Source organism: Haemorhous mexicanus, chromosome 2, assembly GCF_027477595.1.
Source record: "Haemorhous mexicanus isolate bHaeMex1 chromosome 2, bHaeMex1.pri, whole genome shotgun sequence".
NCBI classification, from domain to species: domain Eukaryota; kingdom Metazoa; phylum Chordata; class Aves; order Passeriformes; family Fringillidae; genus Haemorhous; species Haemorhous mexicanus.
This window is the reverse complement of record NC_082342.1, coordinates 55,741,763-55,755,010: the sequence shown is the minus strand read 5'-3', so window position 1 is coordinate 55,755,010 and position 13,248 is coordinate 55,741,763. Positions and strand designations below refer to the sequence as shown.

The 13,248-nt window shown below is 37.0% G+C and overlaps 1 protein-coding gene across 2 annotated transcripts in view; it reads left to right on the top strand.

Annotated features, from left to right (window-relative positions):
- Nucleotides 1-13,248, top strand: part of ALG5 (ALG5 dolichyl-phosphate beta-glucosyltransferase) — a 21,043-nt gene extending 7,795 nt beyond the window's left edge. For both annotated transcript variants that reach the window (XM_059838896.1, XM_059838895.1), the window contains exons 7-10: nt 40-99; nt 2,862-3,013; nt 10,704-10,789; nt 11,997-13,248. In XM_059838896.1, coding sequence (XP_059694879.1) covers nt 40-99; nt 2,862-3,013; nt 10,704-10,789; nt 11,997-12,109 — 411 coding nt within the window. In that variant the 3' untranslated portion in view covers nt 12,110-13,248. The remainder of the gene's footprint in view (nt 1-39; nt 100-2,861; nt 3,014-10,703; nt 10,790-11,996) is intronic.

The window sequence follows — 13,248 nt, the reverse complement described above, 5'->3', positions numbered from 1 at the left end:
CACTTAAGAAATAACTCTTTAATTTATATTCCTATACAGGAAGGGATGGCTATTTCCTGTGGTTCTAGAGCTCATCTGGAGAAGGACTCAATAGCAAAGGTTTGTTTCCATTTCCTGCTGTGTACTAATAACCAAATATTTCCATTATTTGTTTCTGCTCTACAGGTTTTGCAAGTAGATAATCAATATTTTTTAAAGATTGGAAGCTAAAAATAAGAAAAAGCTTGTCATACGTGCAGGATGTCCTCCATCATATACAAAGGATGTGTTCTAGATTTTAAGCACTTTGACCTCCATTCTGTTAGTGGTCCAATTTATGGATTTAATTTTTATAGTTGAGAGTATTTCACAAGCAGAGCTTCTAAACCCTGACAGAATTGGTAGCCAGTAACCAGTATTGGGGCTCGAAGGGAAGGCAGCTGATGAGTTCATTATTATTGATTTCCTTCCTGTGCAAGAAGTTGGCATGCAGATCTTGAAACCTGTTTAAAATGAGTTAGAGATAATTAGCAGCCAGCTGTTTGAAGAGTACCTCTATTCATGGGAAAGTGGTTTTAAGTCTTCTGTATTACTCATAGTAAAATTTTTGAGTTTTGAACACACAGACGGTACTGTTCTATGTGTGACTCTCATGTAATAAACAGTGATGCAGAGGCACATGACTTTATCTTGCATCTGATTTTCTGATGTCTTGGGAGACAGTAATTGACAAAGTACAGGCATGGAACTTGTATTGTAACAGACACATTGCTGGGCTCATTTTTTAGCATCATTGGACGTGCTCATCATGCTGAATGTTCTCAAGAGTAAGCTTTGTTTATACTGATGTTTAGTACTTGAAATTATTCTAAAATATATACACAACTACTAAAATAGTTGAATAGAAGTTCAAAAGAAGTTACACTGGTAATGTTCAGCCTCTGGTAGATCTGTACTTTTTTCTTCTGGTTTGTGTTGGAGTGGTTCACTCTTCCCAAGTTCTTGCAAATATTGCAGTGTGTATATTTGCCTCCTCGATGCATCCTCATCCTCAAAAAGAAAAAGAAACCAAAACCAAAAAAAGAACTCAACAAGAAAAAAACCTTCATCATTATCAGAAACTAGGAACTACTACAGGGAGATTATGTAGCTGATAAAGTGGAGCCCAGAAAAATGTTTCATTGCATGGTCAAGTACTGGTTGTGGACAGACTTTTCTCAGTGCATTCATATTTCTTGAAGGTCTTGCTACGTTAGGGAGAGGAATTGGAAAGGACTTTCATCTTTTAATACAGAAGTATAATTGTTTGGGCATGTCCATCCTTTGCTTCCGGCTTCTCCCCATATTTCTGAATTTTTAAGAGGAATCACAAACTGGTTAGGTAGTACTGATTTGCTTGAAATGTGTAGTCCATTTAATTTCATCACTCAGTTGTCCCTAGACTGGAATAGAAAGACTACCTTTACTATAGTGGGACAAGACTATAGTCTTTTTTACCTATTGTATAGTGCAATAGGTATTAAAAAGTTGCAGAGCAATCTTTTAGATGTTGGGATTTCTCTCTGGACTTACTGGCATCTAAAACAGTAGAATGAAGCTGTGATAAGCAGCTGTATTGAATTTATTAAAACCAGAATTTCACCCTTATGTTCAGTCTCAATACATCAAGAATTCTGGTCTGCCTCCAGAATTGTTAATGTCCTTTAATGAATCTATACTATGACTTGCATAAATAGTCTTAGGAGTGATAAGTATAACCCAAGAACTCCTCTTTGTGAAGTCAGTGCACAGTTTCACTGTCTGACAATCATGCAGCCTCCTAGTGCTTCCCTTCTGCCCCTGGGGGGAGGCTGGTGTTCTTGGTCACAGAGCCAAAAGAGCCAAAGAAGCCACACCAGATCCACCATTACCCCGGGGCAGGAGCATTTTTCAAAAGACACAAACTATGAATTTGTTTTTCCTTAAGCCAAAGGCTATTGCATAAAAAGCCAAGCATCTTCTCTATTTTTCAAGTGAGATTCTAAATTGTTGGCTTTAAAGGCATCTCTTATCACCCAGAGATACTTAACACTTGAATCATTGGCTCCTAATGATTTTACAGGATATATCACTTGCAGTCATAGATACAATGATTTAAATTTAGCTTGAGAACAGCAGTGAGTTAAGAAGCAATTTTTAGATCACAGTTCTAGTTGTTCAGGAACTGTCTTGAGTAAAAGACTGGGAGGGACCTGTGCAAATCCAGACTCCAGCCTCTGGAGTTTATGGCCAAACTTATCTGTATGACTATTGGGTCAGGAACACAAGTGTAACCAACGAGTAGGCTGGGTACATTTATATACATTTGTAGGCTAGGAATATAAAATATATCTGTGAAAGCAAAAGAACAAAAGAGATGACTGTAACATTGCTGGAAATATAAAATTAAATATCTTGCACAGCAGCCTTTACTTTAGACCTTGTTTTCACTTAGTCCATTATATACTTCCAAAGAATCCTGCAGAAGATACTATGGCTGTTCCACTAATTATTTGAAATTCAGGTGCAGGTTCCTGCTTTACTTAATAAGGTATAATCCAGAGTGAAAAACTGCTCTGAACTGGGGAGAGGAGAAAAAGGAACTTGGATTTCTCCTATCCTAGACTATACACATGACTGGCAAGTCTTTCCCTAGATCAAAATATTTCTCTTTCAGCCAATACTTTGTTTGTACTGTAAAAATTTTTAATTTCTGTTTTCATTCCAGTGCAAAATACAACCAGTTTACAAACTTTGAAAGCTATCACAAAACAGTATTACTGTCCTATAAGTCAGTTCTCTTCAAGCACTTCTTCACTCATCACTCAAATAAAACCACCTAACTTCTCTCCTTTTGTCCACAGCGCTCTTACTTTAGAACTCTCCTCATGTATGGGTTCCACTTCCTGGTGTGGTTTCTCTGTGTCAAAGAGATCCGGGACACACAGTGTGGATTTAAACTTCTAACCAGAGAAGCTGCCTTGCAGACTTTCTCAAACCTTCACATAGAACGCTGGTAAATTGTTCCTTTTTTGGTGGTGGTTTTTTTTTATAATTGAACATAGGTTTGAAAAAATAATTTTAGTGCTGCAGCTACAATGAAGCATGTGATGTCTGTGTATGCATCTCCGCTGCTTAGTTTAGCCAATTATAATATTGCCTGCATGGCAGCTTCAATTTCTTGTTATGTTAAAGTATCCTGGTAGTTGCTAGAAATTCTGTGTTCTTATTAAGATACATTGTAGGAAAGTAGTTGGGTATTTAATTTTATTCTTTATTTAATTTCATTCTCTTTTCTCAAAAGATGTATGTAACCCTCAGTAGGATGCTTTGGTTTTGCCTTGTCATAGGAAATGGTAATTGATTAGGAAAGAAGAGAGGGGAAAGAAGAGGAAAAAGGGCCTCAAACAACTGAAAATCCCAATAACTTCTTTCTTCACCTCCGGAAGAAATTTCCAACAAACAGGTTTTCATGGTGCTGTAATTCACTCCCAATTTCTGAGAGTCCTCTCTCCTTTTACAGATATAAGCCATGCAAGCAGAGTAAGAAAGGAAAGTTAAGGGTTATTAATCATATTCAAAACTCCTATCAGTGTTATTTTTTATACATTACAATTCAGTAATGCTTAACCAAAGTATTTTATGTAAAATCAATATCTGATAAGACATTTGTAATTGCTGAGGACTCTAAAGTGAAAAGAAATGCTTATTCTTTACTTACTTTCTTGCTAAAGTATTTTATATGAAGAACCTTGACAGATATCTTTAATTTCAGAAAATTGAAAATTATGTGTGGCCTTTTAATTACTTTAGAGCTCCTTTAGTTATAGTTTAGCTAAACAGTTCCCAAATGTGAGTTATACAGCCATGACTACTATTGCGGGACTGAAGCACTATTTTCGCACAAATACCAGAATTTCTGTAGATTTTCTATGCCACAATTTTTGCTAAAAAGGATAGTTTAATTCATCAAACTTCTTCAAACTATTGTCTTCATTCAAGAAAATCTCTCATGGGCTTATGTTTGCTTGACAGGGAACAGAGCTGCTGAGCAATGTTCCCATACACAAATGTGTGCAGTCCTACAGTCCTAGTCAATTGCAATGTGTACAGTTTTAGGCTGAGCTCTGACAGCTGTACTGCCCCTCCAGGCTGCAGTTGCAAAGGTCGTGTCTGGGCACATGAATCTCGTGTGGAACAGAGAGCTATTGTTGCATGGAACTGAGCAGTCAGCGGTCAGAAAATCACTTTCCCACCTGAGTGGTTTGTTTATTGCCCTAAAGGAGACTATGGCTGAGCCAGAAGTAGGATTTGTGCTGCTACCTCCAAACCCAGTCTTGATCTATAAATCTCTGTAAATTTCACGTTCAGGGATTTTCTAAGTACTAATAATAAATGGTTAAACTCATATGCAAGGCTCAGAAGTGCACATCTCAAAATTACCTTGTTTAACTTCATTTTATAAATTAAGCACTTTAAAAAGAAAACTGAAAGAAGTAAATGAGGATAATCAGTTTCAGCTGTAAAAACTCAATCTTAAATTTTATTCTTTTTACAATTAAGGATTTTTTTGTAATTGGATTTATTGGTTATATAAAGTGTTTTTTAGATAAAAACAAGCTTTCTTCTGCACTTCAAATAAGTAGCACCAAAAGAATGAAAGAGTAAAAACAATTGTGCTGTACCCCGTTATCCAGTAATAGAAGCAATGAAAAAGGGATATTGCTAACATTTTGTAGTAATTATATTGTTGGTGTGGAACATACAGATCTTCATGTCTTAGTTCATTGAGCCTTGTATGTGCCACTAGAAGATGAGCCTTCTATTCTTGCTCTTTTATCTACAGTAATCCATAAACTTATTCCTTGTATGTTTTATTATTTATCTGAAATGTGCTAGTTACTGATGAAGAATGCTTGTTTTGTGTGTCAAGAAAAGAACAACTTAAGTTCTTCCAAGAAAGAAGCTCTTCAGATAATTATAAGTCACAAATTGCCTAAAACAGCTATAGATTTTTTGGGTCTTTTAAAATTTGGTTTACTTCTGGCAGTGTATTCTCTGGTTTCATGCTCATCTCTCTATCAACAGTCTCTGTTCTTTTTTATATTTATTTTCTAATTTAAACCAAATCTGACAGAACAGTAGAGATTTCAAGATCAAAAGCTTTGGCAAGGTTTGAGGAAAATTAAACCCTCTTAGAGGAGAGAAACTCAGATTATTGCCACTGCTGAAGAAAAAACCCTATAGCAAGGTCTCAAAAGTTACTTTTCTGCTCCTCAGCTAGTCATTTTGCATCTGTAAATGGGAGATAGCATGTCAGTGCACAAATCAAGTATTGTCCCCTTTCCAGGTAATATTGAAAAGATCTGGAAATAAACTGGGAGATGGGGAGGTATAAGTATGGGAGGAGAGTGCATATGTTCAGGGAAATGATAGTCCTAAGTGAAATGTCAACATTGTACAAGCAGTTGGGATAATTACAATAGGAAATCATATTGGGACATCAAACATTCATCCCATAGCATTAGATTTCTTTGTATGTAATTGTGTAAGAATCTGAAATAGCTCAATGCTGGAAACTTCTTTTTAAGCAAATCTGATAACTTTCTATTGCATAACATGTGTAAAAAGGAAAATACAAACTGGTTAGGCATTGTGCCATAGAGGTTCTGTACATATCATGAGTATGGAGACAGAAGAATAAGAAACAGTAGTTGGAATTGTGCTTCTGCTGACCTGGAACAATGTGGCCCCAGCTGGGTCACAAAACAACTTGTTCATACTGAAACCATCAGCAAGGAGTAGCAGAGGAGCCACTATCTTGGTACTGGATAAGGGGCTCTGAAATCTGGATTTATTTCCGCTTCTCTGTCACTGCACTGGGCTACTTGACATCCAAGGGAATGGACATTTGATTCTCATTGAATCTTAAAATCCCACAAGTGGGTTGCAGGTCTGTTAGGTACTTGAAGGGGTGTTCAGTTCTGTGTGGTCAGTGTTCAGATGTTCAGAGAACAGCAGAGGAGGGTGCTGGATTTAATAGGATAAAAGCCATCTGAGTTTAGCACCCTGGTCCTTGAGCCTGCCGAGGGCTCTCCAGCTGCTGCACAGGAACGTGTGGTGAGTTGCTGAAGGGAATGAACACCAGGCTTCTGCACAAACCAAATTGTCTGTCCTGTCTGCTCAAGCTTAGTCAGGCTTGGATTTGTGGGGCTACTACAGTGCTAGGTGAATGCTTATAAAAAATATTTAGACGAAAATTGAGACTTAATGTGTTTACTCATGAAGTTAATACAAAAGTACTATAAAATCAGCTGTCTAATAATTCCCACCGGCTTAGACCTTCACTTCTTAAAGTTTTCACGATGCTTTTTCCATTCCAGTAGACATTGATGTGATTATCACCTCTTTAATATTAAAAATACTAGAAAACAGATTTTTCTTCTTGCTGCAGTGAATTTGATTTATAGATGCTTACATTTAAGAAATCTTGAAACTGAAGCATACAATGAAAAATACAGTTTTATTATTATGGCAATAAGGATCACGTAACACTTCTTAAAGAGAGACCAAGACTAGAATATTTTTTTAATCTAACCCTAAATTTAAGACAGCATTTGAAAATTAATAGATACTACAAACTGTTTATATATTCAATACTTACATCCTAAACTGGCTTTTTTTGGTGAGACTTCTCATTGTCTTTTTTGTTTAACTATCCTTTAGCTGTGTATATATGAGTATAAATGAAACATTCTTGAAATTTACTTTCTAAATCGCAAGGTTTTGACATTGGTTTGAAATGAAAGCAACCTTTTGAACAGAGAGCATATGCTTTGTGGTTTAGATTCTGAATTTGATTACACAGCTAATCTGTTTTTCAGAAATGGATGGAGCAGATTTTTTAATTTAAAACTTAAAAGAAAATTAAAAGAGATTTTATAAAAGCATAACAGAGACAGTTGGAGTTAGTCACTTCAGGCTATAAAAGAAGATCTAGTTCTGCATCTACAGTCTTGACCTGAAAAATGTAACTGTTCGTGTTAAATTTTGATGCACAGGAGAAATACTGGAAAATTAAATGGTCTCGCTGGCTGGGTTTTCCTATCCTAAATTTGATCATTGATTTCTTCTGACAGCAAAAAAAAAAGATAAACTTTCTTCCAGCCAGAAAATGTCTATCCTTAGGAGAACTAGACATAGCAATTACAGTCCTACCTTTATGATAAAAGGAGGGGAAATTCAAAATGTAGTTCTAGTCCTGGTTTGATTGACATATTTTTGTGAAGTGGCAATTTATGATGGCATTGTACCAGTCAGCAGATCAATGAAGAGATCACATTGTTGCTATTACTTTTATCTATAAAAATTGCCTTGTGCGCTGAACAAGACTTGTTGTTTGACATTTAAAACTGGGAAAGAAACTGGTAAAAAAAATGTTTCTCCAGTTTGTCACTAATCTCTAAATATGAGTTGCTATATAAAAGTTACAGAAAAATCAGCATTCATATTGCTGCAGAGATTTTTTTTCCCACTTTTGTGCCATTGCAGACCAACACAAGCAGTGGAATGAATTGTTTTTCCTGGTTTTGTGCATGGCAAGTAGAATTGTTTATGAGTGTCTAGTCAACGCAAAAATATTTTTGCTGTTTTAACTCTGTCTGTTTTGTCTTTAAAAAGTCCTGCTCTTGGCTGACATGTGGACTTTCAAAAGCCCAAGTTCAGCTAGGGCAGTTCTTGCAGTCTAGCCCACTTGGCATCTTATTTCATGGTTAGACCTCTTTGACCATTCGCTGTTTTCTTTGTCTTTAAGAGTTTCTTGGAAAAACATATCTTGGATATACAAAACTCGTAAATTCCAGTTAGAACATTATAGCTGAAGGCCTGATTTTGTTTTTTAAAACACATAATACTGGACCAGAAAAAGAAAGAGTCCTAGTGAAATGTTAAAATACAAGAGGATAGATATTGTATAAGATCAAGCATCTTAAGGATTCAGTTTAAAAAGATTGAATTCAATTAAACATTCAATTACCAGCTTGGTTTTCAGATGAATTTTAGCCAGCATTGTCTTAAATTGTAACTTAACCAAAACACAACCACATGGAGAATTTTTTCTTTACTTTGCAATACATGTTTGTGGTAATTAGCACATCATGGAGCCACTATTAGAAATAGATGGGGAAATCATTCACACCATAGATTTTTGGCTATCTAACTCTGGATACTTAGATTGGAATGTGAATTCTTTCAGGCTGGAGCCAAGTTTGGGTGTTCTGAGCTGTGTGTCCCCCTCCCAAGAGGCAGCAGAATGAAGTACATGGTGTGAATAATATCATGCTCTTTCTGGGAGTGGTTCTGTCTCAGGTTAACTGCTCACAAATGGCACATGAATTGCACTTACAGCTCATCTACGGGCATGGCTTTGATCTCCTCTAGGGTAGGCTCTATTTAACACACCCAAGTTCTGTATGGTTCTCTTGTACCATCTGGATCTGGTGATCTGCAGTGTGCCTGTACTGCTGTCAGTGTATTGAGAACACTGCAGCCTGTATTCCCTGACTAACCATTCTGGCATACTGAAAGGTGGTGGGGAAAAGGGATGAAAAATGATAACCCAGTGGCATCTACTGAAGTCATTCTCCTTTCAGCTTTGAATAGGTTGTGTTTTTCTAATTTCAGGATATGTTCACTGTTACCCAAATGGCAACCACACGTAACAATATTAGTGTTCAACCTGATTAATTCCTGTGCTTTTAATCTCTTACTTTGAGCCCTGTAGTTCACAGAACTATTTAATGTTGTTGTTCTGTGATGTATATGCTGACATTCCAGTAATCAGTTGTCCACAGGAATTACTGCAAATAACTATTAGTTCACTAGGCTAATAGTTTATGTAATACTTTTAGAGCAGCTCATACAGTCTAATTCATCAGACAATTATTCTGCGTCTCTTAAGATTTTTAGTCATTTAAGTAAGTATTACAAAATTAGATTTAGTCTTAATACACATGATTCATAAACATTCAGAGGTGAATACATTGGGTTTTTGGCTTACAAATGTAAAATGTCAGCAAAAAATTAAATACTACCTCTTCAGTAGAAGAGACCATGGAGTGATTAATAAAAAATATTCAACCCTCATGTAATGACAGCAATGAAATGACAGGGCTCCTTGGAGCAATTTAGTTCACTGAGGTAAAAAAAATAATTATTCTTCTAACTTTTTTGGTGACAATGAAAAGGCCTATGTCCTAATCAAAATCAGACTTGCCAAGCAGCTCTAAATTCCCTATACACAATAGCTGTAGCCTCTGTAGATAACATCTGTCTGTGCTGCCTTTGCTTGTTTTAGTGCTGTCCCATGTGGAATCAGTGGCTCTCCTGTCATGTACACAGAGAGTGCGAGTCCAGGTCTGTGTGTGTGTGCCTGTGATCCACCAGCAAGCCAGCCTGCTGTGGTCTGCACTTCAGTGGGAACCTGCCTGTGTGCGTCAGACCTAGTGCACATTTCAGAGTGGACTGCTGCTGTTGTTGCATTTATTAATAGTTTTACAGAAATGCACTACTTAAAAGGAGAAGGTGGCTTGAAGTAGAAGGAAATAACATCTGAACTTGGCAAGCAACCTGCTAAAGTGTGTCTTCTGCCTGCTCTTGATCACTTTGTCCCTTTCCATCTTTTCTCTAGTGTTAAATGGAATTACCAAAGACATGCGTTCAAGCAACTCTTGAAGCATGAATGAATAATTTTGGGGTTTTTTTATTGCATACATTTCCTCCAGTGACAAAATATTTTCTTTCACTTCCAAAGAAAACTGTCTTTGACTCAGTAACAAGAATTTAAGGCAAATTATCATAATCTTAATTGTGATTTGTGTTCAGCCCTGTCAATAGTAGCTACTTTCAGTTTCATATGTTGATTTCTAAACAAGCATTAAAAGCTGCCAAACTACTTGTTGCCTATCGAAAGTCTGGTGTTTCATAGCCAGAAAGCCTACTTGAGAATGCATTTACAGGAATGAAACAGACAGACAATTCTCTGTGCAGAGACCTGAGGGGGGATTAAGATGCATTCTGGACAAAGTGAATAGGAAGGAGCACCAGACACAGCAGGATCACTGCCCCGGTTAATTTTGCCATACAGCCTGCAAAAAACTGAGCCAAAAAAACCCTCATGTCTCTCAAGAGGGTTTTTGTGTTGTGCATTAAGTGGTCACTAAACTGTTGTTTGGATTCGGTTGTGCATGGTAACATAAATAATTTCTCACTTCTGTGCTGCTGCCTTGAGTTCCTTGACTGAGAAAGTAAAAGGAGCACCCATCAGATCAGCATAAAGCCACAGCAGATAGATGTCCTCTTTGATGAAACTGCTAGACATGTGGAGTGACTCTGTACATTTGACTGCTTGGTCTTCATGGTCTTCAAAAACATTTAAATTGTGATTATGACAGAAGGAAAAGCAAGAAGTGGGCTGAACACAGAGTGATCTATACCTTCAAATACAGGACACAGTGAAGTATTGTTGTCTGTATTTCGGCTGTGTTGTGAGATGTTTAGTCAAGAAAATTAATTTCCTATCCGTGTGTATCTGACCCATAGAGCATTGGTATCAACTGCATAAATGAACAGTCATTTAATTAACATTTCCACTGTCTTTCATCTGAGAGTATGTGTGATTATATTTGGTATTTCCTGTTCTTCTTCAGGGCGTTTGATGTGGAACTTCTTTATATAGCCCAGCGCTTGAAAATACCTATAGCAGAAGTTGCTGTCAACTGGACTGAAATAGAAGGTAGGGAGATAGTTCATGTTCTTACAAGATTCCTGACATGTCAATCCAGAATAACAGATCCAAGGTTATTGTCCTATTTACCTGGTTTTGATAGCATACAGCCTTCTTTCCATACAAATTCTGAATTTCATGTCCTTGCCAGCCTATTGCTATGGCTTGGTACAGAAAGCATAGGTGAAGGGGTAGCATGGCAGAGAAACTCTACAGTCCCACTGGAGACAAAAGTAAGGAATTACAGTGCTAGGACAAAACACGATTTTGGCATGTCTTCTTGCTGTAATGTGTTAATAAATTAGTGCAATTTTAAAACACTTTGCAGGGAGTCTGACCATCATCACTTACTGATTCAGTTCTATTTCACTGTATCTTGCCTTCCAAAATTCTCAGCTACTAAGGCTTCCTCTAGAGTACCATCTCTTCTTAAGATATGGTATTGTTTCAGACCTGTAGGGAGGTCTCTGCCACTAAGTTCCTTGGAAGTGAAGCTCCACTCCTTGCATATTTCTTCAGTGCAGAACCAGCTTAAGAGGTACTGCTTCCTTTGGCTCACTTCCCCCCCATCAAATGCGGCTCCTCTATTTTTTTGCCATTTTCATGTCTTTTCTGTTTTTTTAATTTCCTCAGCACAACCCCTGGACAACAGAAATTACAATGAACTGTAGTAATGATGAAAGGTGCAAGTAGAGAATGTCCTGAGCCAACTTTACTAGAAATGTTTCCTTTCAGTGCAGTTCTGTGTGTACATTGCACCCAACACAAATATTAACAGAGATGGTAGAAGGCTTGGTTTTGTAGTGTGGATTCCTTGCCTTGCCTGAAGATAGGTACCTTCATATTATTCTTGTAAGACAGGCTGGCGATCCTCTTCTCCGAAGTTGCTAGATAAAAAATTTGCTTAGTTACTGGTGTTCAGGTTCCTATTTACTTGAACAAAGCCTTGTCACAGTGTGCACAAGAGCAGTGCGCATCTTGTCACATACATGGAATTACTGTGCTGCTGCAAACTAGAGTGTCTCACCTATGGCATAATGTAATACTATAAAGCAATTGCTTTCAAAATATATATTTTTTATTCATGTTAAGATCTAGGTTGTGGGGCTGAGTATGCTGAGAATGCCGAGGTTCATGACTGCTTAAATGTAAGTCTTGCCGGTGCTCATTTTTTTCCTAACAATGTCGTTCTGATTTTCTTCTTCATTAATCACAGGTTCTAAGTTAGTTCCCTTTTGGAGCTGGCTGCAGATGGGCAGGGATCTTCTTTTTATACGACTGCGATATATGACTGGTGCCTGGAAGCTTGAAGCAAAGAAATGTAATTAGGTTATTTACATTTTCCAAATATATTATTATGCTTAATGGAACACAAGAACAGTTTCAATCAAGTGAAGTGGTGGTGAAAGCTGAGGTAATTCTTCATTGCTCCTCTGTATGTTTCATTTTTGCAGCATATATGTGTTTTGTAAGATTGTCTGCAGAGAATTTCTACATTTTGAAAAAAGAAAGCATTTCCAAAAAGATTTTCTTACGTGGTAATCAGGTTTTTATTTTATTAAATCGTAGCTTTAACATTTCTTATAAATTCATTCAAATAAATATATCTGCTTTTGTCTCATCGTCCATCTGGAATCTCCTTATAAAAAGAGGCACTCTGTTCAACATTGTGCAATGTTCTGTTGTGAATGACCACAGCCATTTGTTTCTGTTATATCTGGAAATGTTAGGACATATTGCAACTTGGAATTATCATTCATGGTTCACGCTGATGCATGTTTAGATTCAATGTTATGGGAAACATTATTGGATTTTACTGAGTTATAACAGTAATGTTCATAAAGTTGTTCTCAGGACTTCCGTTAGTCCCTTGACATTCCAGATGTTTTTGTCTGACGCTGAAATAGTTTTCCTGAAATCCAACTGCAGATCTTTTCCAGACTGTAGAAGGTCCAAGAGAAAGCACATTTAATTTTTAAAGGTCTTTTATAAATGTGTTTTGCTCATACATACTTAGTAGTGCATGCTCAAGGCTAGGAGTCCTTGACATCTACAGATCTGTAGTGAAAAGGGTATGGAAAGCTCAGAGCATGCAAAAGTGAGACCCAGTGTACACCGGGGACTTGTGCATTAGTAATGCCAGTCTGATGTTGTCATGCTTCAAATGAGATCAGAGACAGAGGGAGGGTCTTGACTCTTTCATACTAATGTCACACTGCATTACAGTACAGTCACAGTTTCATTTGTGCTTTCAAAGCTGTGAATTGCCAACAAATTAAGCCAATCTGTCTTCCTGAAACTTGTACAATTTTGAAGAGCTTTAAATAATGAACAGTGTATGGTTGTACTTTCACATTTGAATTCACTGGTGATTTTTCTTATTCTTTCTGTAGTACTGACTTGAGTTTTGCTTCTGTTAGGGTTACCTCAGTTTTCTATAAAGTGCTGGAATAAATTCTCAAAAAATA